The 27975-nt window shown below is 44.0% G+C and overlaps 1 protein-coding gene across 1 annotated transcript; it reads right to left on the reverse strand.

Moving 5' to 3' along the window:
- Positions 1-8469: 8469 nt before the first annotated feature.
- ATP6AP2 (ATPase H+ transporting accessory protein 2) lies at positions 8470-27861 on the reverse strand. The gene is made up of 9 exons (XM_040632911.1): positions 27700-27861; positions 21730-21860; positions 19985-20116; positions 15317-15412; positions 15033-15170; positions 14164-14217; positions 12961-13110; positions 11842-11961; positions 8470-9531 (listed from the first exon to the last, which is right to left on the reverse strand). The coding sequence occupies exons 1-9, from the start codon at positions 27737-27739 to the stop codon at positions 9337-9339; spliced, it is 1056 nt and encodes a 351-aa protein (XP_040488845.1). The 5' UTR covers positions 27740-27861; the 3' UTR covers positions 8470-9336.
- Between the last annotated feature and the right edge of the window lie 114 nt (positions 27862-27975).

Below are 27975 nucleotides of genomic sequence, written 5' to 3' on the forward strand. Positions count from 1 at the left end.
GAGCCCTGCCTCTATCACCACAATCGGCTCTAGAACATTTTCATCACCCTAAAAAGACACCCTGTATCCATTAGTAGTCACCCCTCATTCTTCCTTCCCTGAAACCCCTGGCAGCCTCTAAACTACTTTCTGATTCTAAGGAGTTGCCTGTTGTGGGCATTTTGTATAAATGGAAGCGACAATGTGACTTTGATGTCTGGCTTCTTGCACTTAGCACGTTGTTTTCAGGGTTCATCCGTGTTGTGGCCTGTGGTAATACTCCATTCCTTTTTCTGGCAGAATACTGTTCCACTGTGTGCGTAGACCACATTTCATCTGTCCATTCATCCGTGGGTGGACATTTGGGCGGTTTCTACCTTGGGCGATTGTGAATAATGCCACTGTGAACATTTGTGTATAAGTTTTTGTGTGGACGTATGTTTTCATATCTCTTGGTTGGATACAGAGTGGAATTGCTGGGTCATATGGTAACTGTTTCATCTTTTGAAAACTGGCTAGACTGTTTTCCAAACAGGCTGCAATATTTCACATTCCTGCCAGCAGCGCACAAAGGTTCGTTTTTCCACGTCCTTGCCAGCACTTGTTATTGCCTGTCTTTTTTTTTTTTTTAATAGCCATCCTAGTCGGCGTTCTCAGTACAGTTTTAATTTGCACTCTTATTATGAGTGAATTTCTTTTCATGTTTAAGGGCCATTTTAATATCTTTTTTAAAAAAAGATTTTTATTTGAGAGAGAGACAGAACACGAGCAGGGAGGGGGCAGAGGGAGAGGGAGAAGCAGACTACCTGCTGCGCGGGGAGCCTGGGGTGGGTGGGGCTCCATCCCAGGACCCTGGGATCCTGACCTGAGCTGAGGGCAGACGCTTCACGGACTGAGCCTCCCAGGTGCCCCCATTTTAATATCTTTTTAGGGGAATTGTCTATTCATGTCTTTGGCTGATTTCTAAATAGGAATTTTGGGCTTTCCCCCTCAAATTTGGGAACCTCTTTATTAGAGATATTAGTACTTTATCTGTGATGTATGTTGCAAATATTTTCTCGTTTATCGTTTGTCATTTGACTTTTTTATGGTGTTTTGGCAGCATTATTCATTTTGTTTTAAAGATTGTATTTATTTGAGGGCGAGAGAGCTGGGAGGGGCAGAGGGGGAGGGAGAAAGAATCTGAAGCAGACTCCGTACTGAGCACGGAGGCCGATGCCGGGCTCCATCCCACTTCCGCAAGATCACGACCTGAGCCGAAACCAAGAGTCAGATGCTTAACCCACTGTGCCACCCAGGCGTCCCAGCAGCATTATTCATAATAGCCCCAAATTGTGAATAGATAGACAAAATGTGGTATAGCCACATAAGGAATATTATTCAACAATAAAAAAGAACAAACTGTGGACACATGCTATGACATAACCTCAAAAACATTATGCCCAGTGGGAGAAGCCAGGCACAAGAGACCCCATACCACATGATGTCATTTATGTAAAATGTCCAAAAAAACCAAATCTGTTGAGACAGAAAGACTAGTGGTTGCAGGGGTGGGGGGGATAGGATTAACAGTAAATGTACATGAGGGATCTTATTGGGCTAATGAAAATGCTCTAAATTGATTTATGGTGATGTTGTACAACTTGGTAAATTTACAAAAATATCATTAAATTATATACTTGAAATAGATACGTGATATCTAAAATATGCCTCAATAAAAATTTTTTTTAAAGATTTTATTTGAGAGCGAGAGTGAGCAAGAGAGAGAGAACACAAACTAGGGCAGAGGCAGAGGGAGAGAGAGAAGCAGGCTCCCTCCTTAGCACGGAGCCCGATGCAGAACTCGATCCCAGAACCCTGGGATCATGACCTGAGCCGAAGGCAGTCACTTAACCGACTGAGCCACCCGGGTGCCCCTCAAGAAAAATTTTAAAATTCACATTCTTAGATAGTCAGATTTATCAACATTTTCCTTTATTACATCTGGATTTTGATGCAGTAGAAACAGAAAATCTGTTTCCTACACTTGGGCTGCGAAATAACCCTGTTTTCTTCTAGTACTTGTGTGGTCTCTCTGTTTAAAATTTAGATCTTTAATCCATTTGGAGCTTATTTTTGTATATGCTGGGAGATCTGGATGTAGTTTTATCTTTTCTCAAGTGGGTATCCTGTGGCCCCAACCTCATTTATTAAAAAGTCTACCTTTGCCCACTGATTTGAGAGGCTGCCTTTATCATCTACCAACTGTCTCTATTTCTAGATCTTCGGTTCTATTCCATTGGTTTGTCTGTTAATAGACCGGTACTGTACTGTTTTAGTCATAGAGGCTTTAGGTTTCCATACCGGGTAACGCTAGTTCAGCCTTGTAGCTCTTCCTTTTCAGTGTTTTCTTAGTTTTCCATATACAAACTTTAGGATCTCTTTGCGTCCAGCACCGTAACGACATTCTGATTTTCGTTGGGATAGCATTAAATTAACTTAGGGAGAACAGACTTTTTTAGGATGTTGTCATGAGTTGAATTTTGTCCACCAAAAAGACATGTTGAAGTCCTAGCCCCTGGTACCACAGAGTTGACCTCGTTTGGGACTCAGGTCACTGCAGATGTAGTGAGTTAGGATGAGATCATACTGGAGTAGGCTGGGCCCCTCATCCAATGTAACCGCGCTTCTAAGAAGGAATTCTGCCTCAAGGCTGTGATAGGAATATTACAAGTGAGTTTCCAGCAGGCCCCACCCCCACAATCACATAACTGGATTTCTTAAAATACATCTCTGTGCGTGGCTGTGTATATGTGTATGTAGAAACATATGTATTTTTTTCATTTATTCTCTGCAGCACGCAGACTGGCATACATGTTTTCCTTTTCAAAAAGATGTCTTCATTTGTCAAGTCTATTTTTGTGTTTCTTTAGGACCGTTTCAAAATTGAAACTTGTTTCCTATATACATGACTCTTAAAGGGCAGCCAGGGCAGATAAACTGTTCTTGGCTTGCATTTTCTTTCCTTGGCTTTCTTGAAAAATGCTGTTCTGTTCTTGCAATACTTTGCGTATTATGTTTGAGAATTCTGATGCCAGCTAAATTTTCTTATTCATATAAGTAATTTGACCTTTTGCCTGGAAGCCCTGAAGATCTTTTGTCCTAAAAGTCTGACATTGTATTAAGGTATGTCTCAGAGTTCCCCTTTAATATGCAGATTTGTTTTCTCTTATTTCTGGAAAGTTTTCTTGAACTAGAGTTTTAAAAAGTTCTCTTCCATTGTTGCTTTCCTTCAGGGACTCAAATTAAATGTGTGTATATTGGAGTTTTCTTGAATATTTTCTATTTCAGCCACTTTTTTTTTTCCTGACCCTTTTCACTTATTTCTTTATCTGCTTTTCGTTTTCTTGGGTTTTTTCCGCCCATCTTTATTCAGTATTCTCTGTTAAATTTTCATTTGACTCTGTTCTCTCTTGGGTGCCTTGTAATTTTATTCATTTACGAGATGGTTGTCTTTTACTTTGACTCAATTTCTTTCCTGAGTTCAATCAACTCTCTTGCATTTCTACCTGTTTTTTTGTTCATTTCCATTCTTAGTTTTTACATTTCTGATTCTAGGATTTTTTTTTATCGAAAAACATGTCTGAGAGCATTTAATTCAGTTTGGATTTTTGTGTTGGAGTTGTCTTCATGGTTGGCTTTTATGGAGAGAATTTTCATCAGCTGGTTTTTGTTGTTATTAAAGTATTTTGCATTGAGTTAGTTTAGTTCTTTCTCTACTCCCAGGCATTTTGTGGACGGAATTCCTAGTTCAGGAGCACCTTCACCTTCCTCTCAAAGAGCAAATAGGGTTATTGCCACACCAGGCAGGAGTGGGGTGGAGGGACAGGCGGGGGTTCTCCTGGGGCAGTGTTTCTGTGCTACTTGTGGTAAAGGACCAGATTGTTGTTGGTGGTGGTTTTTTTTTAGTGTATGTGCTGCTGAAGTGAGCACCCAGTTTTTAATTTCAAATCCGTTGTGGGCTAGTATTTTTGTAAAATACAATGACACTGAATTACTCTGAAAACAAGTATTTTTAAATGACCCCCAAAATACAAGCCCAATTGTTTTAAGAGATAAAATTGCATTTTAATCAGCATAATCAGAAGAAACGCAAGGAAAAAATTGTAAAAACTGTATACATTAATTGAAAGTGAATATAGAGGCAATTAGTAATCACTCTTCAGAACTTTATCATTACACAATTGTAACTAAGTAACTGCTGACAGTGATGAGACAAAGCGGTTCCCCATATCCAATACCAATCTGTACTCTGAGCAAACGCGTATATTATTATTTAAAGGTTTTAATGTGACCGGTGAGCTTAGTTGCTTGATAACTTATCTAATTCAGGTTGGACGGAGGACAGTGCTACACGTAGGGATGTTACGGAGCTGAATGACTTCTCTGTTTTTATATCTATTTATAGTAGAGAAACTGGAGTCTCACAGAGCTATGTTGACAGAAACGAAGGAAGATATTTTAAAGTAATTCAGCAAGCTCAGGATATTTATTTTTAATTTGCATCCAAACTAAAAGGAAGTGATGACTTACTCCCAAAATAGGTCTTCAGATCTTCAGTTCTAACAATTTATGATGTAAAAGTTAAATTTTTATACTTAGGGGTAACAGTTGGCAAACCGACCTTAAAATATCGCCCACGAGGACATGGTTTTGTTGTGCGTGACTAGGACGCAGCTCGTTCCGTACATGGCTCGCCGTGCAGGCTTTACACCCAAACTGCTCTGTGGTCTGTACCATGTTCATTTGAGAGGAGTCTGTCAGGTGTGTGGATATCATGTAATGTCAAATTGCTATAGAAACTCCTTAGCACAGATCTCCATTTTTGTACTTATCACATCACAGAGTAACAGCCCCCAGTTTGGCGCCAGTCTGTGGGCCACTTTGAGCAGCCCATTTAGTCCACTAGCAAGTTACTGGAAGATTCCTTCAAACTTCAGGGATAGAGGGTTTCTGCGATGAGCGAAGAACTCGCTGAGATGTTAGCTGAGGGTAAAGGGGACATGAAAGGAGTAGTAGACCAAAAAAAGTTCTCTCAAATCCAACTCTGACCTTGTTATCTCTCGAAGTAACAAGAACAGCTACCCCTAATTCCTTTTTTTGTGGATACGTTTACGTATTCCAACCGATAACCATTGTTTCTTTCCTTACTTGCCCCCCTCCCCACCCATCTTTCTCTCCATCATGTAAAGGTATGCTGGTGGTTAACTTGAAAATTCAGTCCATAAACGTGGGGCCAGAAAGTAAAGAGGTGCTCAGAAAATGATGGGGACATGTCAGGAGGACATAGGAACCAACCAAAGGGTCTCCCAGTAACCAAATCTGGGACAACCGAGCAACAAAAAGGACAGTGTTGGATTGTAACGCAGAGCCTAAAGTATCTGTGGTATAAGTAATGGAATAAATAATGGAGAGAAGGGAGGGGGAGGAGGAGAGAGAATCCTCAAGCAGACTCCCTGTTGAGTGCAGAGCCCTCAGCAGGGCTTGATCTCACGACCCTGAGATCATGACCTGAGCTAAAATCAAGAGTCAGGCACTTAACTGAGCCACCCAGGTGTCCCCTTTGTATGTATTTTTTTAAGGTAAACTCTAGGCCCGATGTGGGGCTTGAACTCACAACCCTGAGACCAAGCGTGCATCTACGACTGAGCCAGCCAGGTGCCCCAGGATAATAGTTCTCATTACGAAAGAAAACCTAAGTAACTGTATAGGGGAGAAAACTGGCAGATACCACCTTCACCAAAGTTAATGTCACCAAAAATGAGTCATTGACACCATGTGCCCCCTGGTAACACGCTAAGATGGACACACCACTTCTGTGGGTGGGGGGAGGGGCACACAGAAAGACTCTCAAGCAGACCCGTGCTGAGTGCGGAGCCCACCATGGGGCTCGATCTCACGACCCCGAGACCATGACCTGAGCCGAAATCAAGAGTCTGATGCTTAACCGACTCAGTCATGCAGTCGCCCCACTTCTGTGGTATTCTTTCCAAAAGCACAGAACCTGAATTTCGTCATGAGCAAATATCAAACCCAAACCGAAGGACGTTCTGTCCATTACACTTCAAAAATAAACTGTCTCAGATTAAAGGAGCCTAAGGAAACGTGAGAACTAAATGCATTGTGCGCTCCTGAACTGGATTCTGAGCCAGTAAAAGGTCCTTAGTAGGACAGTTGGTGTAATTTCACGGAACTCTGTTACTGTTGTTTGCAACCCAGAAAACTGGCCAGGACACATCCACGGTACAACCATGGGTCCAAGCAGAGCCCCTTGAATTTAACCCTGTTATTGTAGTAAGCATTCACAGACCTTAGAACATGCTAGCGCACTGAAGGTTCATTTCCACAAACCTGGAGTATTACCATCCCCGTGATGTTGATTTAAAACTCATTTGGGGGCACCTGGGTGGCTGTTGGTTAGCATCTGCCTTCCACTCAGGTCATGATCTGGGGGTCCTGTGATTGGGCCCGCATCAGGCTCCCTGCTCAGTGGCGAGTCTGCTTCTCCCTCCCCTTCTGCCCTCCCCCCGCTCATGCTCTCGCTTGCAAATAAAATCTTTAAAACAAAAAACAAAAAACAAAAAAAAAACCCAGCTCTGATTCAGAGAGAGTGAGGGATTTACACAAGCCCGTTCGGCTATTAAATGGTGACATGGTAAACTGAATTCACCTGTAGGACTCTTGAGGCGTTTTAATCCCAGTGCGTCTTGTTAATGGCTTTCTCCAGCAACTCTTGTTGTTCTAAGAAACCATTGCAGTCATTCTGTCACAAAAAGGCTCCAAAGGAACTCTGCCTAAGCCCAGGGTTAGGAGGCTTGATGCCACTGCGACTCAGTAGGCCTGGTCACTGACCCCAGTTCCTGTGTCCCTTAGAAATTGTTGAACATCCATTAAAAAGGAAGTTCATGGCTTCCACGTTATTTGGTACCAATGAAAATGTATTCAGATGACCGACCATTCCTTCAGAACAGCCATAGCCAAAGAGAAGAAAAATCAATTTGGTATCATGCCTAATCAAATTAGGCCATAAGCAGTACTTAACACATGTAGAATCTCAGATATTTTATACACCAGGAATATTCTACCAATTAGATATAAAGTGATTGGGTTTTTTCAGCTTGTCAGTAGAATAGTCTGTCACCAGTCTAGCTTTCCTGCCTCTCACAGAAATCTCGACGCTGTGATTTATGTTCCTGAACAAATTAGACTTAAGAGCAAATCATCAGCAACAGGTATAATAATCTTGGCAGAACATTTATTTTAATTAATTGCTTTCTGCCTAACAGATAGAAGGGTGCTGATGCCATTTAGCCTGTAAGAACTAGTGCTGTCATGTAATTCTTTTCTCCCCAGAACAGTCTCAGCAGTTTTAAATTACAAAAGCATTGGCTTACATCATAGGTAATCACAGTCGTCTTTGGCAGTGTTTACATAAGAACCTTACGAAAGAAACATGGATTGTTCACTACTCTGCAGCCTTATGGATTCCTGGCTTCCCAAATAGAGGCCCTATGGAGTTCTCTGGGGGTGTTTTGGGGCTAGGCAGCTGCAAACACCCTCACCCCCATAAACATGCCAGGGAGTAGCGGTGGAGAACATCGAAGTGATTTTGGAACCGCGTCTGGCATCTCTCTTCCCGGCGAAGGTGATTACCAGCTTGACCATTTATACTTAGATGACAGAAAGAAACCAAAACCTTCCTCTGTGGAGCCGTAACACTGTCATTGTTAAAGGTATCTTGCGTGAAGCAGAAGACGTAACTAGCTTGACTCGTCTTTTCAAACCTGCCAACGTCAGTGTTTGTTATTTAGAAAGGATTTGATGATCTTTCCAAAGAATAGGCACGGAAACGGCTCATACTAGACCCAAGCAGGGTTCCCAGGGCCAGGGCAGCACGACTCTCGGACTGATTTTGCTACATAATCATGAAATTTAAAATTCTAATAAGTCTTTAAAATTGTAACTTTTTTTTTTTTTAAGATTTTATTTGACAGACAGCCAGTGAGAGGGAACACAAGCAGGGGAGTGGGAGAGGAAGAAGCAGGCTCCCAGTGGAGGAGCCTGATGTGGGGCTTGATCCCAGGCCCCTGGGATCACACCCTGAGCCGAAGGTAGATGCTTAACGACTGAGCCACCCAGGCGCCCCTAAAATTATAACCTTTAAGCCTTTACCTTAGTCCTTCCTATTTTGACCACTTATCTTTTAAATACTATAGGGAAATTTAAGCTTTTCCCACCTAAAGTCTAGTGTGAATTCACCACATATTCTGTATAAATTCAATAACAAGAATGGTAATTAAAATGTCTTCCTTGTCTTGAGGCAGTGAGAATAAACAAATGTAAAAAAAAAAAAAGGCAGGAAACTGTGTAACAGCCAATTCTGATTAAATACAACCCTGTTTAGTTAGGATTTTACAATATAAAATAGATCTAGTATTGAAATGACACAGATTTGGAATCATTAGTAACTTTATTTGTCACTCTTCATAGACATTGGTCCACTTCCACATGAAAAGTACGGAGCATCTACTTCCACTTCATATTCTAGAGAATGACGTTGTACCACAAACCATCAATAGTAACTTAGGGAGGAAAGTTACTAAAGATTTTACAGCAAGCCCCAAGATGTCCCCCCAAAATTGGTTTTTGGGTGTATAAATACACATATCTATAACTCCATAAAAGCTAGTTTCTTTTGAGATCAATGTAGTATTTTTAATATCTACCCCGTGATCTGAATCCCGAAACTTCCAGAAGAGGTTAAGAAAAAACAGCCACCCTCTCAATCAGATGTAGTTCTCCATCTCGCTGTGTAAGTACTCCCACAGTTTAGGGCTACTTGAAGTTAAGAACCTTCTGTCTTTGTTTCAGAGATATTTACATCAAATTAAGACATTTACAAATGGTTCACAGTATAGAACAGCCCCAATGTCATTTTCACCTGTCCTGGGTACGGAAGTTAAGCACTCCTAAGTTTGTCTAATAAGTTCAGTGCATTTTCCCCAACATAAATAACACAAGCTATTCTAAATGTTTTACATTTATTTCAGTGCACATTTCCAAATGTTAAATGGAATGAATTATATTAAATGGTTATATCATATTTGAGCATATTACAGAATCTAGAGCACACAAATCAGTTCACATCAACACTATAATTCACTCTAAAAGAACATCACAGGCACACGGAGAACAAAATTTGTTTTTTTTTTTTATAAATTTAAAGTATACCATCTACTTTTAAAGTACACTAAAAGAAAGATTTTAACAAAACAGCCAATTTCCAAACCCCTTTTCTAAGTTTGGCATGAGGAAAGTTCAGTCCATTCGAATCTTCTGGTTTGTCATCCTATAAATAATGCTGTCATATCCAGGATCCATGTTCCAGATATTGTAAGAGGTGATAATCACAGCCAAGGCCAAGGCGATCATTATCCAAAGTACCATGTTGAAAACCACTGGATACTCAAGGTTATACTTATATGCGAGGTTATAGGGGCTTGAAGGGTTCTTCTACAACGAAGGAAAGAAAGGAGGGGAGAATTGTAAGATCGGAAATTATCTCCATTTGGTAGCTCTGATTCGTTTACCAACCGTTTATTCCTAGGTGGCATTAAGACACGCTTATACTAGGAGGAGCCAAGAAGGGGAGCCTTCCCGGCAAGGGGAAGCATAAACCAGTCCAACTGCTTCAGAAGATGTGCGAAGGTCAAAGTGTGCATATCCCGTCACCCAGCAAGTCCATACCCCGGGGAAACCTTGCATCTGCACCCACAGCCACGCATGGCGACCTCCATTAACAGCACGGAAAATGTGGCACATCCACACAATGGAAGCCACGGACGTGAGGGCGGACCCACAGCCTGTGCGCCTCCGAAACAAGACTGGGCGGCAACCACCACAGAAAAACACAGAGTAGGATTCCATTCGCATACAATTCAAGTGCAGGCAAAACCGAACAACCGTGCTGAAGGGGGAAGCCGTTCCGCCGTCCAGGTGAAGAAATCAAGGGCGTAACTAGCGAATCGGGACGGCAAGCACCTAGGGGTGTGGACGGCACAGGGGCAAGACCCGCGGGGTCAGAGGCACAAGTACTGTGTTCCCTTCCCCACGTGGTGTGCATACGTATGTGTGCTCCACTTAAAATTTTATTTTAAAGAGGAAAACAAACAGTCCCTTCCACCCCATCTTCATCCCGCTGGGCCTTGGCTGGAGGTGGAGTCTGTTCCAGGCCTGTGCACAGGCATTGTTGGGGAAACGTCCTTCATTCCAGCTGGAGGACAAAGCAGGGAGGAAAACAGCAGGAGAGGCGGCTAGAGGCGGGGAAGGTACGCGCGACCTGGCCTTGAGCCTATGGGCAAGGAGAAGCCGTGGACAGGTTTCAAGCAGGGAGTGAGCAACAGGGTCAGGTGTGTCCTGAAAGGACACGAAGACAACGCAGCCCCACACCAGCACCTGGCATGTTGTGGGCACGCGAATGTTGTCTTCCACGCTCTCCCCCTCATACTGGAGAGAGATTTCAGCGGGAGAGGGGGCGGGCATTCACACGCTTGGGGAGCTTAGGAGGGAAACACTGAAGGATTTCACCCTTGAAGACCTTTCTTTTCGGGGGTAAACGGGTTCTTTCTCCTTGTGCACAACTCCCTGCAGCCTAGCATATTCTCGGAGCTGCACAGGCATCACCGCGCTCTAGCTGTAGAATGTTCCCATCACCCTACAAAGACCCTCAAGCTGAACGCCTCGTTTCCTGGGGGCTGGGGAGACCGTCCACACACAGCTGAGGGGCAGACGCTGGACACGGAGAGCGAGGACACAGACCGGAGGTCGGGGCAGAACGGTATTCTCACGGATGCTGGGCACCAGCCTCCCCCTCCAAGTGCTTTAGTCTATTAGAATGAACAAATACGACCCTAATTTTCAGGTTACTTAAGTAAAATGTTAATTCACTTCAAGTTCCTCTTCTTTATTTGCTCCTTAAGAATGTCTGTCTTGAGAGCTAACCTATGCACTCAAAAGCTGTTTATATTTTATCAGTCTGTCTAGATGCTCTGTAGTGGGACATTTTTTTTGGACTGTCTAGACTGTCATGTGGTCGTCTTAAATACAGGTCCTCCCACTGCCATTAGAATGAAACCCTCTCAAACCAGTCACGGCTAGATTATCTTGAGCAGGCATCACACCTTTGACCGTCTTTAAGTCCCACACTGAGATCAATAAACGGGTCCAAGGGGAGTGTCTGTAAACGAGTGTGTAGCTAATTGCTCCAAGCTAAGAAGCCAACTCTAAATAAGGCTCTTGGCCACGGGATATTCTGGAGCGTCCCCAGCGCTGCTCTCACACGTGCAGGCACGCACACACTTTGCTATGGCTGGCACCCTTGCCTAGGGTCCTCTGAATGCTTAAAATCAACGCAAGATCCAGGCCAGAAACTTGCAGAAGTAAATCAAATTCTCAGGAGTACGCACAGCAGATCCTGGAAAAGGAGGGGCTGGGCCACACAGACGACATGCGTCCAGGAAAAGCAGACCCCAGGTGCGGAACCCTACATCCTCCTCCCTCACACTGACTTCTGCGTGTGCTCTAAGAGCAGTATTCGAATGACCTTACGGGCTTTAACTCCCCCTAACTCAGATTCTTCTCTCCTCTGATGACAGCCGAACCGAGCACCGCTGGCAAACGCCCACGCCCACGGGAATAAGCTCCCCCGGCTTCCACTGAAATCGCCCCCCAGATTTACTGACTGCTCCTCCGTGTCGCCCACAGCTGAGGATTTAGTGGGTTTTTTAATTTTAGTTTTAAAGCAGGGTCTAAAGATGTACTCACTGCTTGTTTTGCCTCCAGAATAGTCCTTGTCTTCCTGACGAGAGACGTGTCAAATGATCTGACCGTCACTAACTCCACCACTGCATTCCCGCCGTAAAGGTTGTACATGTCATCTGCAAACTGAGCGTTACTGACATCACTACGAATCGCGAACATGCGCTTAATAAATACTGTTAAAGCTCCGCGCCCCATGAGAGCACACACCTGCTGAACGGCTAACGAAATACACGATCGTAAAGGTTTGATGGCGTCAGAACATTCAGAAAAGCGTTCATCTTCAACATATATTCAAATGTTCAAAATAAAATTAAGAAGTTGTTGGCATGCAACTTGGGGGGAGGGAAGTAGGAAAGGAAAATGAAAATCTTCCTAAGGGGCGCCTGGGTGGCTCAGTCGTTAAGCGTCTGCCTTTTGGCTCAGGACGTGATCCCAGGGGCCTGGGATCGAGCCCCGCATCGGGCTCCCTGTTCTGCTGGGAGCCTGCTCCTCCCTCTCCCACTCCCCCTGCTTGTGCTCTCTCTCTCACTGCCTGTCTCTCTCTGTCAAATAAATAAATAAAATCTTAAAAAAAAAAAAAAAATCTTCCTAAGGGGTCTCTGGTTAAATCACAAACACCTACAAAGTTGAACTGAAGAGCTGCAGGTGAGCAACTCCAAGGGCAGAGAGAAACTAGCACTTACGACACATCTACTCAGTGTCTGGTACTGTGCTCAGTGTTTTCCTTCCATGATTTCATAGGGTTGATGGGGACAGTTTTGGGTAGGAAAGTTCTGGCAAAGGATGGTGGTGACAGTTGCACAACAATGTAAATGTACTTAATACTACAAAACTGTACGCTTAAAAATGGTTAAAATGGTAAATTTTACATATATTTCACCACGGTTAAAAGAAAAAAGTATTGTCCTAGAGTTGTCGATCATTTCTTCTGTGGTCTCTGCCAGCATTAGAGAGATCCCAGCGCACACCTCTAACCCACTCCACCCTTCATCACTAAAATTACAGGTCCTCCAAAGAAGAGGAGACTTCAATCAAAACTATTTCACTAAATAGATTTTTCCACTAAGAAGCTAGAAGTGAAATGGTCACACTCGAACCTCTCATCCCCCATCAATAATTTACCTTTTGCAGAGCATCAACAAGGATCTTGGAAGCATCTCTGAATTGTTCAGAATCTTCCCCATAATGTTTCCCAATTTCATCCAAACCTGCCAGCTCCAGCGAATACAAATCAGGAGAATGATCCTTGGCTAGATGCTTATGTCGAGACAACTGAGGAGAACGAAGAAACAAAAGCAGGTAACGTCAGACGCAGCCACTTCGAGTTTTATGTCTAACTAAACTAGGCTGAACGGACCCATACCATATCAGTGTGCCACAAGATACAAACAGTCTAAAATGGTGGCAAACAGAACTAGTTGAAATGGGAGTTTCTGATAAACCCAGCACAAATCTCATTTTTATAAGCAATTATAAGACTCCTTGAAAACTTAATAAAAGCTCAAAAAAAAAAAAAAAAAACCTTAAAAAAAACTTCAGGTACAAGGGGCACCTGGCAGGCTCAGTCGGTAGAGCACACGACCCTTCGTCTCAGGGTTGGGAGTTCGAGCCCCACACTGGGCCTACATATAGCTTACTTAGAGAAACAAACAAAAAAAACCCACCCTCAGATGTGGGCCAGGGTGTGAAAGAACAGACAGCTGGACCAGTTCAATCCCAGGAGAGCATAAGCCATCAGTGCTCAGAGAGCAGACACCTCCCACATGCCCCCCTAGAGCACCTGGCTGGCCGCCAGCTATACACCTCCAGGCTCCCCCATACCAACCCACTGGAAACGCTGGGCAACAACTTCAGAAGACAGTATACTCGTAAGCTTTCTCATTTTAGTCAGAGGAGGATTTTTTTTAAAAAATCACGCACACAAAATACACTGCAGGTACATTTATTTCCTTCCTGACTTGGTTGAAAGCATTACTAGTCCAAACTGTTATTTCTATTTTAGACCCGAAGATCTAGGAATTAGGTCTTAATGTCTTTCAAGAAATCAACAGCCGAGTCAGGACTATGTCGACGGTGGCCTTATTCCCAGGCCTGTGCCCTGGAGGACAGACATACACTTACTGTCTCTCCCAGAAGCAGAAATGCAAAATAATTTCACTGTAAAATGAGTTCAGAATTCCCATCGCCACCACTAATTTCTCAACTTTCGTGGTACCGTACATCTATGGCACAATCAGACTTCAAATGGTCTATCATTTCAGGATTCTCAGGAAATGTCTTTTGGAACCAAACTAAATGAAACAAATACTAGAGTAGCCAACTTACCAAACTTGAAATATCGTGTAGCACTTGCAATTCAGAAAGAAAGAGCAGATCAACCTTCAGAGGGCCACAAGAAATAAGCGTTATTTCAAATGTGCATCCAAGATCTGTATTTGCTATTTATCAAGCAAGGCACAGGACAGGATATTACAAATAAGCATAGTAAGTGATTTTATGCAACAACCGTCCTCCATCTGGTAGGTTCATCTCAGTTAAAAACGCACACAGAAACATCATTGCCTAATAAAAAGGTGACGGTCGTTCCCAGCACAGTGACTGCCACTCAGTCGCTAGAGCTCTGGCGGACGTCTGAGAAAGCACCCGAACTCTCAAGTGCTTTGTCTGCCCTCAGGGCATCACAGTACTCTGCCGCCGCACTGAGGTCCTGCCAGTGGCCCCGTCTGCTCACACGCCTCGAACGTGTTCCACATCAGAGAAGATGGCGGTTCTGGTCACCCACGGGAGGTCAAGAGGAGAGGCAGGCCACGTGGTGAAGCTGACAGGAATCAAAAGTAAGAGGGCCTCCCCCAGCTATACTGTGGAGAATGAACCAGAGAGAGGCGGCAACGCATCAGAGATGGCCGACACAGCTCCGCCATCAAGTAGTCTGTGTGACTGCTGGCCTGTCCGCCTGAACTGGCGGCAACCCCCACACGAGAACGTAGTATTATGTACTCAAGTCACACACAGAAGAGAGTCTATTTGTTCATGAGATTCATTTAAAAAATTACACTAAAGAATTTACTCCAGCACAGTAAACTTGGAAAACTTGTCATTTCCTAAAATTCCAAGTTTGCTCTAAAGTCAGGGAGTGTAAGACATGGAAAATTAGTAACGTATTCATGTATTCATTCAGTGAGGGCACTTCTTACCTCATTGTTCCTACTCAGAGAATTGAGGGGAAGTGAATTGAGAACAGAGTTTTCTTGGAACAGGCGATTGCGGAGCTGTCGTAATGTTACGGAGAGATCTTCAAAAACCGAGTTCGCTTTCCCCACCATATACACTCTCTGCAAGAAGAATCCAAAATTTTGTTAGTCTGCAGATTAATTCCGATAATACAGAGTATATACAATTTTTCATAAAAGTAGCTCTAAATTTTCATTAAGGAAAGCTTATTTTTTAAAGCATCTTAAGTAAAAACTGTATCACTTACCTCTTCACTGGGAGCCAACTGCAAAACTACAGGAGTTTCTTCAGAAAATAAGGAGTGAATGGAATTTGCGACGCTGTCAAGACTAAAAGGAACTGCCTGAAATTTAAGAGTAAGACCTGGATTATCACTGGAACCCAAGGGGTAAGAAAAACCACTCAGCAACAAAAGAGCCTTAAAAGAAAAAAACAAAACCCCCCATCATTTATGAAAATTCAAAAGACCCAAATCATTTCCAAACATAGCCCTTTTGAGGGCACGGATGAAAGAGCCCCTTGTAGGTCACGAGTCTGCATCGCCTATACGCCGAGACGGGAAATAACTTGCCCACGTGAAGGACACGACACTCTCGCACAAACCATCATTTTCATGTACTTTAAGCAGCAATTCATTTGGTTTTAAAATTGTGTCACAATGAATGTATACTCTATAATAAAGTATTAACTTGTAAGAGGAGGTCAGGAGAATCTGAAGAATTTCATCGAAAGAGAACTAGACCTCATTTTTCATATCAGAATTTTAAAAATGTTGGATTTAGGGTTTATCTCCAGATAGACTGAAGACTGAGACAAAGCATAAAGTATGTCACAAGAATCTAGAAGCCTCTACCTTGGGACCACCTGATGATATCAAATTGAAATAATCAACTATAGTAAAATACACCTTTTTCTTGAATTGTTTATTAAAGTGTAACACACATATAGCATAGTGCACAAATCGTGCGGTAAGAGCTCAAGGAATATTCACAAATGGATACACTCGTAAAGCCCAGCCAGATCAAAACAGAACATTATCAGCACCCCAGAAGGCTCCCCCATCTACTCTCTCCACCCCCAAGGGTAACCACAAATTCTGACTTCCATCTACATAGATTTGTTTTTACCCCACATTATTTTTTTAAATAAATTATGGTCACTTGTCTCCTCAAAAAATTGTTATTCTCAATATTACTATAGTAAAGCAAGCAGTGTAATCGTGTTTTTGTCTTAATGGAGATTTCTTGCAGTGATTTTTTTAAAAGATTTGTCAGAGAGAGAGAGAGCGCGCGAGAGCACAAGCAGGGGGAGTGGCAGGCAGAGGGAGAAGCAGGCTCTCCGCTGAGCAGGGAGCCCAATGTGGGGCTCGATCCCAGGACCCTGAGATCGTGGCCGGAGCGAAAGGCAAGACGCTTAACCTACTGAGCCACCCAGCTGTCCCTAATTCCCTTTACTATTGAAAGGTTAATGTTGTACGTAGCAAGTTAATGCTAACATGGTACAGGCAGAAATAAATATGATTAATAAATCTTTGATAAATTTAATTTCAATGCTGGGATTTCATTTAGTTCATGATACTGTGAAATAAAACCAATTTCTTCTTATAATGTGTATTAACTCTTTGCAAAATTCTCTTAAAATAAGTCATGGAGTAACTGAAGAAGGGGGAAGAGTCCTCCTTGCAAAAGCACACTACCACAGTGCCTGAGGCAGCCCCCCGTGCTCTCTCCTCGGGCCGCCACACAGTCCACCTCCTCAGCTTTGGAGGGAACACGAGCGCTGGGACACTCTCCAGCCTCATTTCGCCTAGTGAAATAGCACCTGTGTCAGCAAAGTTGAAGATTAAAGGTAACATATCCTTAGCAATCAAACTGGAGAAGCTGCTGAGTCCGATGAGAGCCAAACTGGGAAGGAAAAGAAAAAAAAATCACACAGACCACAAAGCTCAGAAAGGAAAAAGCTCAGCTCTTAAAACCTGTTTTCTTCCACTATAGTACATATGTGTGTTTGTCCTGGAGAGAACGAAATTTCTGTATCTACAGGACTTGAAATTCTAATGAAAGGAGCTAATCAAATAGAAGCTTCATTAAGGGGAATTCTAAGACATTCTAGTTTGTTTTATATTTTGTGGATTTTGCCCTCTGAGCCTTGTATTTAATTTACCGCCCATGGCCAGGAAAAGTATTAGCAGCAGGTCAGGGTCACGCAACAACATGAGCTCTTTTCACAGCTTCTACTCATGTAGAATAAGGCTAGTCTGAAAAATGCCGAGTTTTGGACTGTATGCAAATTAAAATCTTAACAGCATTTTGGATTTTTATATATTTATTTTAAAGAGATCTTCAACAATGATTTTCACAAAAATTGTATTCTTAATATTATTACTAAGATTAAACTATTTTTTTTAAATCTGCCTTTTGATTTTTACTGTTTCCTTTCTTTCATTTACTCTGAAATTTTTCCGGTTTTCTTTAGCTCATTAATTTCCAATCTTTTAAACTGTCTAACATGTGCATTTAAGCTATCAATTTTCCTTTCCTTGTCATTTTAGCTACACCCCACCATTTTTTAAATATATGGTACATTCACTGATACTCAGTTCCAAATAATTTTGAAACTTCCACTGTGATTTTGTCTTCAACTCATGAATTATTTGGGAGTCCATCTATTCCAACTTTTCCTGTTTTTTTAAAAAAAAATTTTCAAGAGATGGGGCGCCTGGGTGGCTCAGTCGGTTAAGCATCCAACTCTTGATTTCAGCTCAGGTTGTGATCTTGGGTTCTGGAGAACAATTCCTGGCCGGGGGTGGGGGGGCAGGGTCCCATGCTCAGTGGGGAGTCCACTTCTCCCCCTTTCCCTCTGCCTCTACCCTTCCACCCAGCTCACATGCTCTCTAAAATAAAACTTTTTTTCGAGTTATAGTGAAGATTACACAGTTTAAAGACATGAATAGTTCTATTAGACTTTCTATGAAAAATAAGTTTAAAGAAAAAAGTTTGCCCCCCATTTCCCATTCCCAAGACCCCCACTTTCAAATCCTTTGTCTCCTTTTTCTTTTGCCACCACCTCTAAATATGTTCATATCGCTACATCTTGATTTTTCCACTTTAGAGATCTACTTACTGCTGAGTATAGAAAATGAGGATTTAGCTCTCCCACGTCACCAACCACAGCCCCACCCCACCCCATTCGTCCATCCGTTTCCAGATCTTCACCTTCCCAAGAGTCATAATTTTCATTGGCTCCATATCGTTTCATTATTATGACAACATAAACTGTATTCTCGGCCTGGCCTTATACTAGACAATCACTGCTTTTCGGTTCTTGCTCTTCCAGTCCCTAAGGGCAATGAGAAATCTGCTTTCTACTCTCATTTCTTTGTAAAGACGATGTCTTTTTTCTGATAGGTTTTAAGATTTCCAGTGTGCTTTAAACAGGAGTCATCTAATCTGTTTTTACCATTTCCAAATACATTTTTATTTACTTATTAGTTACTGAAGTATAGCTGACATGCGATATTATATTAATTTGCAGGAGTACAACACAGTGACCCAGCATGTACACACATTATGAAATGATGCCATGGTAAGTCTAGTTACCATCCGTCACCCAGGCTACTGTAGTATTACTGACTGTAGTCCCTACGCTGTTAACGTTACATCCCCTGACTTGTTTATAACTGCAAGTTTGTCCCTCTTCATCCCCTGCACCTATCTCCTCCATCCTCCCCACCCTTCCACATACATTTTTAAGGTATCATTTTCAGATTTAACTGCACTGTGGTCAGAGAGGGTGGTTTATTTGATACTAGTTCTTCATTATTTGTTGAGATTTGCCTGTGGCCTAGTACATGGCCTTTTATACCATGTCATGTGTGCTTGGAAATAATTTATACTAGACCACAGAAAGTCTTGAAAAATTCCCCCCAAATCATCATACAGACCAGTCTTACAATGTCACGAAATTAGAAACTGAAAAATTAAAAATTTGAAAAAAACCCACACGTTAAACACTTCTAAATAACTCATGGGTTAAAGAAATCACAAGACAAAATATGAAATATTTAGAGGTATTAATGAATGCACCATGTATCAAAAAGGTCTTCTACCTGCCTCAGAATTTCTGTCCCTTCCCTGAACTCCTTCACAATTTTAACACATGTATTTTCCCATCTCCCGGAGACTGGTCTATCTGTAGTTCCAAGGGGATGAATTCGGTTTGTTGCACCTGCGGACTCTCTCGTGGCATTTTTTTTCCTGCAAGTGCTTTGTAAATAACTCATCTTCAATTTTTTCCCCCCCTTAAACCAAAGCAGCCTTGGGCAGTGGAGGGGCCTGAACGGGGTTGGGTCGTGTGAACTGGGAGCACACCACTCCGCAGCACGAGCCCAGAGTTTCAATCTCTCGCAGGGGACTCTTTGGGACCCACTGCCAAGCGAGGTAAGCCAGCAACTCCGTGGTAGCCCTGGGGCAGCTGGGGCTTTACTAGTTCTCCTTTGGAGAATGAGACAGCATCTTACGGCCCCTGGCTTTCTGTAAGAAACCCGGAGCTCTGGCTGACCCCTGGGGCTCCTGAGCTTTCTGCTCCTATCTGGCTGCTCTGTGTGTCCCTGCCTCGCTTGAAACTTCAGCTACATGATGTTCTGGCGACTGCTCTGTGCTGGCAGCGGATGGAGGGCCTCTCGTGACAGCTCAGCCAGCCGCACTGCCTGAAAAGCCAGTGAAGGAGTAAAAGTGAACCAGCAAATAGCCTCCAGTCTCCTATTTACACAAAAAAATCAGGTAAAATTCAGATGGGAAGGTGACAAGATAATGCACAAGAAAATGTAGACAAAAGAAGGTTTAGAACACAATTCATAATGACAGCTGACAAGAGTAAAAATGCATGCCGTCAATTTTTTATAATAAATACTCACATTCTCCAAAGGGTATGAAATGACACTGCCTGGGGGTAGAGCAAGTTTGTCTACTCCCTTCACCATCACCATCACGGTAGCCCGAGGACGATGGAATAGGTTACCCACCGCAAGTCCTGGCCAAGAAAGGTCCTAAACATTGGAAAGCATGAGATGACGCTTCATTATCCACTCCAGAAACCATTTCCCCAATAACGTGTACTAAGCAGAGTCAAGGGGTTCCGGGACGACGCTGGCAAGGAAAACTCATGGGGAAGCAAACATTGCACTCCAGGCAGCAGCTGCATTCTCCTAAGCAGGGAAGGGGCTCCGGCCTCCCCCAGGCTCTTAAACTCCCACGGATCTAAAACAAAGTCCACTAGGAGTCCTCTCAAACCCTTTGTGGAGGAAAGCGGACCAGTAAACAAAATGTAGGTCCTTTTCAAATCCCGGATCACAAACTCTTCTTCACAGAACCATGGGTGTCTTCTCCCCCCACACCTTCAATTGCCCTTAAGGGCAGCATGGCTTTTCTCTTTCGTAAGGACATGGCAGAACTACCAGTACAAGTCTTCTCTTTGGATGAAGCTCTTCATAAATAAAATTCCTGCGGAGAGTAGCTCACATTCATTTACTAATAATTATTTCTCAGGGTTATTCTGACAGCCATTCGTAGTCAAATTTAAGTCTGTAAAGGAGGAGGTACAAACTTCATCCTTAAGTGTAAGCAACCACACATGCTCCCACAGGGAGCTCAGGGACTCCACCCACAGGCCCAGGAGAGACAGGCAGCTCCCTCACATTGTTTCCGCTTTCAAGGGCACTCAGGACCTAGGAGGAAAGTTCCTTGGAGTGACTGGTGATATCTAGAGACCGCATCAAAAGCAGCAAACTTAGGAAGTGGGAAGAGAGAACGACAGCAAGACAGGGCAGACTGCATCCCCTCTCCACGTCCTGGACTGCAGAGCTCTCGCCCTGACAGCACCTACACCCCTCCACTACGTCACGGAAGCAGCCAGTTAACAGCTCATGGCTTCATTCCCACAGCTCCTGACCACACTATATTCTTAAACTCAGGCAACATGCATATACATTTTATCATTCATAATAAATTGCAACAGACTGAACGTTTGTGTCCCCCCCAAAATTCATGTTGAAAGCTATCCCCCAATGTGCTAGTATCAGGGGTGGGCCTTAGGGAGGTGATTAGGTCATGAGGATGGAGCCCTCACTGTGGGGTTAGTGCCTTATAAAAAGCGACCCAGAGAGTTCTCACCCTCTCCCCACCATGTGAGGACACGAAAGAAGTCAGCAGTCTGCAAACTGGAAGAGGGCCCTCACTAAGAATCTGTCGGGGCTGGCACCCTGATCTTGGGACTTCTCGCCCTCAAAACTGTGAGAAATAAATTTCTGTTGTTTATAAGCCATCCAGTCTATGGTATTTTGTAATAGCAGTCCAAACTAAGACATACATCTATTGTGTATGGGGGAAAAAAAAAGGAAAACCATACATCCTATTAATAGGACAGATGCGTTCTCATATACAAAGAACATCACTACTATGAATAATTACATGGTTAGTGATTTACGATGATTTGGTTTCATAAGCCAAGCTTTGTAGCCTGTCTCCAAATCTCCCCGACTAGAAATGTAATCTGTACCAAATATACCTATTTCTGCTTCTTGCTTTCTTGGACTGTTAGCAGAAAAATCAACAAAAATACTTTCAGAAGTAGCTCCCAATATCTTTTTTAAAATATACATACTTCTTTAACAGAGAAGCCCATGGACAATGCAGCCACATCCGGGACTCGCTCTCCTGGTATAGGCCAATTGCCATCTCGGAAAACAACAGACCCTGGTGATCTTAATATACTAAACTCGTTCCCCAAAACACCTGGAAGAAAACAGATTGATAAAATGATCAACATCAAATCTTTTGCACCCACGTAGAAAATTATTAAATATAAAACGTTTCCCCATTCTCCACTGACTTAGCATACTATATATTATTGGACAAAATGCTGAACCCCAATTTTTTTTTCCAAAGTATTGCTCTACGAACCGAAGTCCGTATATTCCGTTATAATAGATGCACAGTGATGAAACAGGATTCTCTTAACGCTCAAGATGCCTTCCTACAGGTGGCCCTTAAAACAGGGGCATTTGGCAAATCAGCAAGAATAGAAATCGATGGCATTTCTCCAGAATTTAAAAAGCAAACGAGGGGCGCCTGGCTGGCTCAGTCAGAGGAGCACGCAACTCTTAATCTTGAGGTCATGGCTCTGCACCCCATGTTGGGTGTAGAGATTACTTAAATAAATAAAACTTTAAAAAATAAATAAATAGGGGCGCCTGGGTGGCTCAGTCAGCAAAGCGTCTGCCTTCAGCTCAGGTCATGATCTCAGGGTCCTGGATCAAGCCCCAGGTCAGGCTCTCTGCTCAGCGGGGAGTCTGCTTCTCTCTCAAATCAAGTCATAAATAAATAAATAGCAGACAAACCCCTGGCACAGACTAAAAAGAAACTTGAAATCTCTAAATTATTTCTGCCATCGACCCTCTCTTCAAATGCAAATTCATAAAACTCCTAGTATTTAACTCTAAAGCTTGAGCAAGTTAACAAATCTTAGAATACAGCAGATCTTTCTTTACACCCCGTAAGCAAACCTAGTGAAATGAGGACTGTCAAAGGCAGGGGGTGGGAGGGGGGCCAGGCATAGTACTAGTCAGAATATAAACACTGCAGACTTTAGAAGCCAAGTAGTCTAAGAAAAAGTATTTCCAATGGGTGTATCAAGAGGCTGAGAACAAGTATTCTGTAATAATAAAGCCAACAAGTCTGGGGGGGGTAGGGAGCCTGAGATTAACAGACAAAGGATGAGAATAAAGGGCCTATTTGATAAATCCTCCAAGGGTGAGGTATCTGGCCTCTTTAGCCATTCTATGTTAACCCAATGAAGTCTAGCTTGCACAAGGACAAGTTAACTTATGGAAACTTTCAGATTCCTATGAAAAGATCAGCTCCAAGTCCAAAACAAATCTTGGCCCATGCTTACCTAGTATGGGGAAATTAGACTTTAATAAAGCATCACTGTTATTCTCTTGACCTAAGGAAAGTACCACTTACAGGGTATGGGAATAAAGTTAGAAGCAACAATAAATGTTTTGGTGTTGCAGTACTGACAGTAAATAAAAGGCCTCAGGATGGTGCTGATACAACATGAAGAGTTATGAGTTTCAATTCAGCGCAGCTGCCAGAGCAGGAATTTCCAAAATGTTCTAGCCGAAGGCAAGCAAAAAAAAAAAAAAAAAGAACGGAACGGCTGTCTGTAACTGGTAAGACATCTTGGTTCACTACAGTAGTGGTTATTGCAAACGCTAAGGAAAATGGGGCAGCCAGATATCTACACTTTCCAAGTACCATACACTAATTTAAAGAACCATATTTGGATCTGGAGATAGTCCTGTTTTGCAACAGGGCCCTAATCACTCACTCCCGGCAAAGAAAGCTCTGCTGATTACTTTGCCCCAAAAGCGTAGATTCCCCACTCTGTGCCTGCACGACAGTCCTACCAGAGCCTCGGACTTTAGAAAACCTTACAGCTGTGGCCTCCTAGACTGAGAAACCGCTGCTTAATCCACGTTTCTCCTGGAGACCCGACAGGAAGTCACCCGTTCTCTACCAGAATATAACCAGTCAAGGCGGATGCCGCCTCAACTCACAAACCCGACGTTGGCCAGCAGTCCTCTCCACTGCCCCAACATTCCAATCCCCCGACAAGTCCACTGCAGTACGCAACGGAAATGAGCTTCCCAACTTCTGGCAACTTCCTCAGTCTTACCAAACCACCTCACCTCCAGCTTCAAAAGAGAGCACAGGAATCCGGCCACTGCCTCCTTCCTCTCCCCACCACAAATTTATCTGCACCAGCCCCTGGCCTTATCTCCTCTCCCTCCAGATGCTGGCAGGGACGTCCCTCCTCCAGTCTAACATGATCCCTGCATTCAGCCCTCTCAGGGACCTTCATTCGCTCACCTATTAGTCATTCAGTGTTTATTACACGCCGCTATTCTGGGAAGACAAGGATCAGGAGTTTGGTGGCTGTAGGCATAAAAAGCTGGCCCCGTGGAACAGAAGCACCACGAGGGCAGGGATTCCAGTTTGTCTTGTTCACACAATATCCCCAGGAGCTGAGAACGGTGCCTGACACAAGGGTGCTCAAGAAATAGTTGCTGAGTTCACGAATGAAGCCACGCCTCACGCTACCAACTTCCCCCTTTCGACTGGCACTGGCTCTTTCACTTCAGCATAAAAATACACTTCGGGTGCTCCCATTCTAAAATGACAATCACAAAACCCCTGCTTTGGTCCTACCAGCCTCAGCCTCCCTTCAGAGGAAGGGTCCTGGAAGAGCAGCCAATGACCGTCTCCCTACTTCTTCATCTCACATTACCGCCTAACCCATAGCTCCGGACTCCGCCGTGCCACTGAAACGCCTCGCCAAATTTTCAGCCCTCAATTTACTTAACCTCTCAAAGCACCTCATCCTGGGCAACTCCCTCCTTAAAAGTCTCCTGCCTTGGCCCTCATGAAGTCCGAGCCCGTTTTGTGTTTTTTTTTTTCCCCCCAGTCCCTCTGGCAGTTTTCCCTGTTTCTTTTCCTTCTATCCTTTGAAGCACAGATATCCGAACTTTTTAGATTTCAGTGCTTTCGGTACAAAATTTGAAAGCAGCCCCAACATATATTTATAAAGTACACACTTGTAGAACAGACTGTACATTCATAATATATTTCAAAGCGCACAAAAACAAATTTTTAAAAGAGGATGAGATACTTGTGTAGTATTCTTCCCAATTTAACATCAGACAAACCCAAATTGATGGACATTCTACAAAATATGATTGTTACTATTAAAAAAAAAGGAGATAAAAAAGCTATAGATGAAAGTTCTAGTACCTTCTTCTGTCATCCCAAGAGATCACCTAGCATACTCCACTTTTGAGATCTGAGGGCTCCATTCTTGACCCTCACTGCTTCCCTATCCTATATCCCTCTCCCTGGCTGAGCGGGCCTATCTACTCTACTCCTCAGGCTGCAAACATCAAAAACACTGATGGCGCCCCGATTTTTATTGCCAGCCTACAATTCCCTTGAGCCTTAGACCTACATATCCAACAGCCCGCTAAGCATTTCCTTCTAAGTCCCACGGGTCCTTCAAACTCAACAGGTTCCGAACTGAACTGACATCCTTCCACATGCTCCTTCCGTATTCTCTATCTCGAAGGGTGACACCGCCTCCCAGGCGGCTGCTCACGCTGGTCATCTTTAAATCTTCCCTCAGCACCACAGCCATCAACCACTGAATTCTGTCGATTTTTTTTTTTCTTATCTCACAAATCCTTTCCCCTCCAGGTCCAGTGCACACTCCGGGGCCCTTACCGGGCTTGCCAGAACTGGCCGCCTTATGACGCATCACACCACTCTCTCAGCCAGCCTTTCTAGCAACTTTTCAAAATACAGGTGTGTTCATTCACCCATCAGCTTAACCACCAGCTTAAGCACCTTCACTTGCCGCCCAGAGCTTCTGAGACAAAACCCAAAACATAACACCCAAAGAACCTTACCAACCTTACTTCTGGGAGCTCCCCAACTTAACCCTTATACATTCCAGCCCCACCATCCTGTTGGCTCTTTTGCTCTCACATCTCTGTGCTCTTACACAGGCCATTCTGTCTAAACTGGCCCCCCACCACCCTTTTCACATATTTGAGCATGAGGCAATATCTCCCCCCTTCCAGGGAAATTTTCTTCTGCCTCCCCTTTCTGGACTAGGGGGTAAGCATCCTTCCCTTTGGGAACTCCCACTGTACTATGCTGTGATCAATGAGCGGTGGATGGAATCATTAAGAGAAAAAACAAACAGGTCCTAATTTTGACCTCTGGGGCATCACTGACCACATCAAATCCCTCTTTCACATGACACTCCTTCAAATTCCACATGTTTGCCCTTGGCCTTTCCGCTCCAGGATAAACATCTGAATTTTTTTCAAATACTCCTCATGACATGGTATTCATAACCCTAGATCCCTTCCTCTAGTCTCTCCGGTTTTGTTAACACCATTGTAAAGGACTTATTTCTTCAAATAGAGAAGTCCAATCTCTTAGAGATGTTTTCCACTAAATCACATTTAGTCATTACGGAAAATAGTAATTTAACCTCATGTGACAAGACCAAGCAACGCAGAAACTGACAAGATCAGATTCTTAGTCCGTATGAACTAGACTAGTCAGGAAAGCATGTTCAAACCGTGTACAGAAGCAATTACTTTGCCTCAGATCAAAACAAACAAAAAACCCCTAAACCTCGCTGAATCAAAATACCAGTCAACATCAACGATGGAATTTCAACAGATATTCAGTTAAACCAAAGTATCAAAGGGAAGATTTTTAAATTTCAAAAACTGAATTAAAAAAAAAAAAAAACAGAAAAACACCGCTTAAAGTAACTTACTAGATAGATCCGTATGACCCTTCCGGAGCCAGAAGCAGAAACGAAAGGAATAGAACAGCCCTAAAACCTTGGGGATATGAAAATAAGTAGAATTATCATCAACGCACAACCCTGAGCACACCTCCAGGGATGGAGAAGACCTGCAGATTTCAAGAAGGTCAGCGGTCTATACTCTCAGGCAAAATGAAATCACCATTCCAAAAGTGGGTCGGGTCATCCCAGCACCTCACAAAGACTTTTAAGCTATAGGTTTTAAACAGACATAGCCCCACTTCTCCAAGTTATTCTCAACTTGGCCTCTTGCTCGCCACTGTCTGAGCCCCGAGTCCAGGCCCCCATCATTCCCACGCAGAGGCATGTCCATCACCTGTGCCACAATACGTGTAATGGAAAGACCCCTGCTTCGGAGCCAGGTGATCCAGGTTCAATTCCAGCTTCCCTGCTCACTACCTGCGTGTTGCTGGGTAATTCATTTAAGCTTGATCACCCCGTAAGTCGAGGAGGATGTCCTCTTCTAAGGACTACTGTAAAATTAAGTGAATTACATGATACACAGTAAGAGGCCAAATATTAGCGGACTCGAACACTAGGGAAACTAGGTTCCACTCTGAAAGCTACCATTTACTTGACATGTGACCCTAAGAACGTGACTCACATCTTAGTTTCCAAATCCTTAAAATGGAGAACCTGACGAACTACTGATACTCTGAATTTGCCTTTAGAAAGAATCCTACAAAAACAATTACTCCACCTCCAACTTTTGTATTCTGAAACACGTACGGGAGGAGACTTCACCAATTACTTCCTAAAAAGGAAGACACCAGAAAAATGCAAGGAAACGCAGCATCTGATGGCAGCTCAGCAGGCTGCTCTCCCTTCCTCGCAGAGGGCTGCGGTTCCACAGTGAATTGGGAAATGCATCCCTGGGCCTCCGGAGCCGGAAGAGACAGGCGGCTGGACCCGCGGCCGCGCCTTCCTGGAACAGGCGGAGGGCGGAGGCCGGCTCAGGTGCCCCTACGCAGCCCGGCCCCGCCCCAGCAGCCCGCCAGGCCTCGCCGCCACAGGTCGGTCGGACGAGGAGGCCGAGAGGTAGGCGGCTGGGGCGAGGCCGCCGCCGGTTGCCCGCACTGCGGCACCCGCCCCGCTGCCGCCCACCTGCGGCCGCCCCCGACCCCCCGAGGCTCCCAGCCACCCCGAGCGCGCCCCGGCCGCCCCGGTCCTCACCCGCCGCCAACAAGGACAGGAGCACCATGAGCGCAGCCATGGTCCCGTGGTGGCCGCAACACTAAAGGGCGGCACGGACCGGGCCAGCAGAACGCGAGCGACCAGCGCAGCTGTAGGGGGTGACGCGCTCCGGCTCTTCCCGACTCCCTGGGACCGCCCAGTCGTCGCCTCCGCTGGGACGGCTGCCGTCTTCTCCACCAATCGCCAGCTACGTCGCGGCCTGCGGGAGCGACGCAGGCTGCGGAACGTCAGTCCCGTGGGCGGGGCCTAACGTGA

The sequence above is a fragment of the Ursus maritimus genome (assembly GCF_017311325.1).
Source record: "Ursus maritimus isolate PB19 chromosome X unlocalized genomic scaffold, ASM1731132v1 scaffold_X1, whole genome shotgun sequence".
Classification (NCBI taxonomy): Eukaryota; Metazoa; Chordata; class Mammalia; order Carnivora; family Ursidae; genus Ursus; species Ursus maritimus.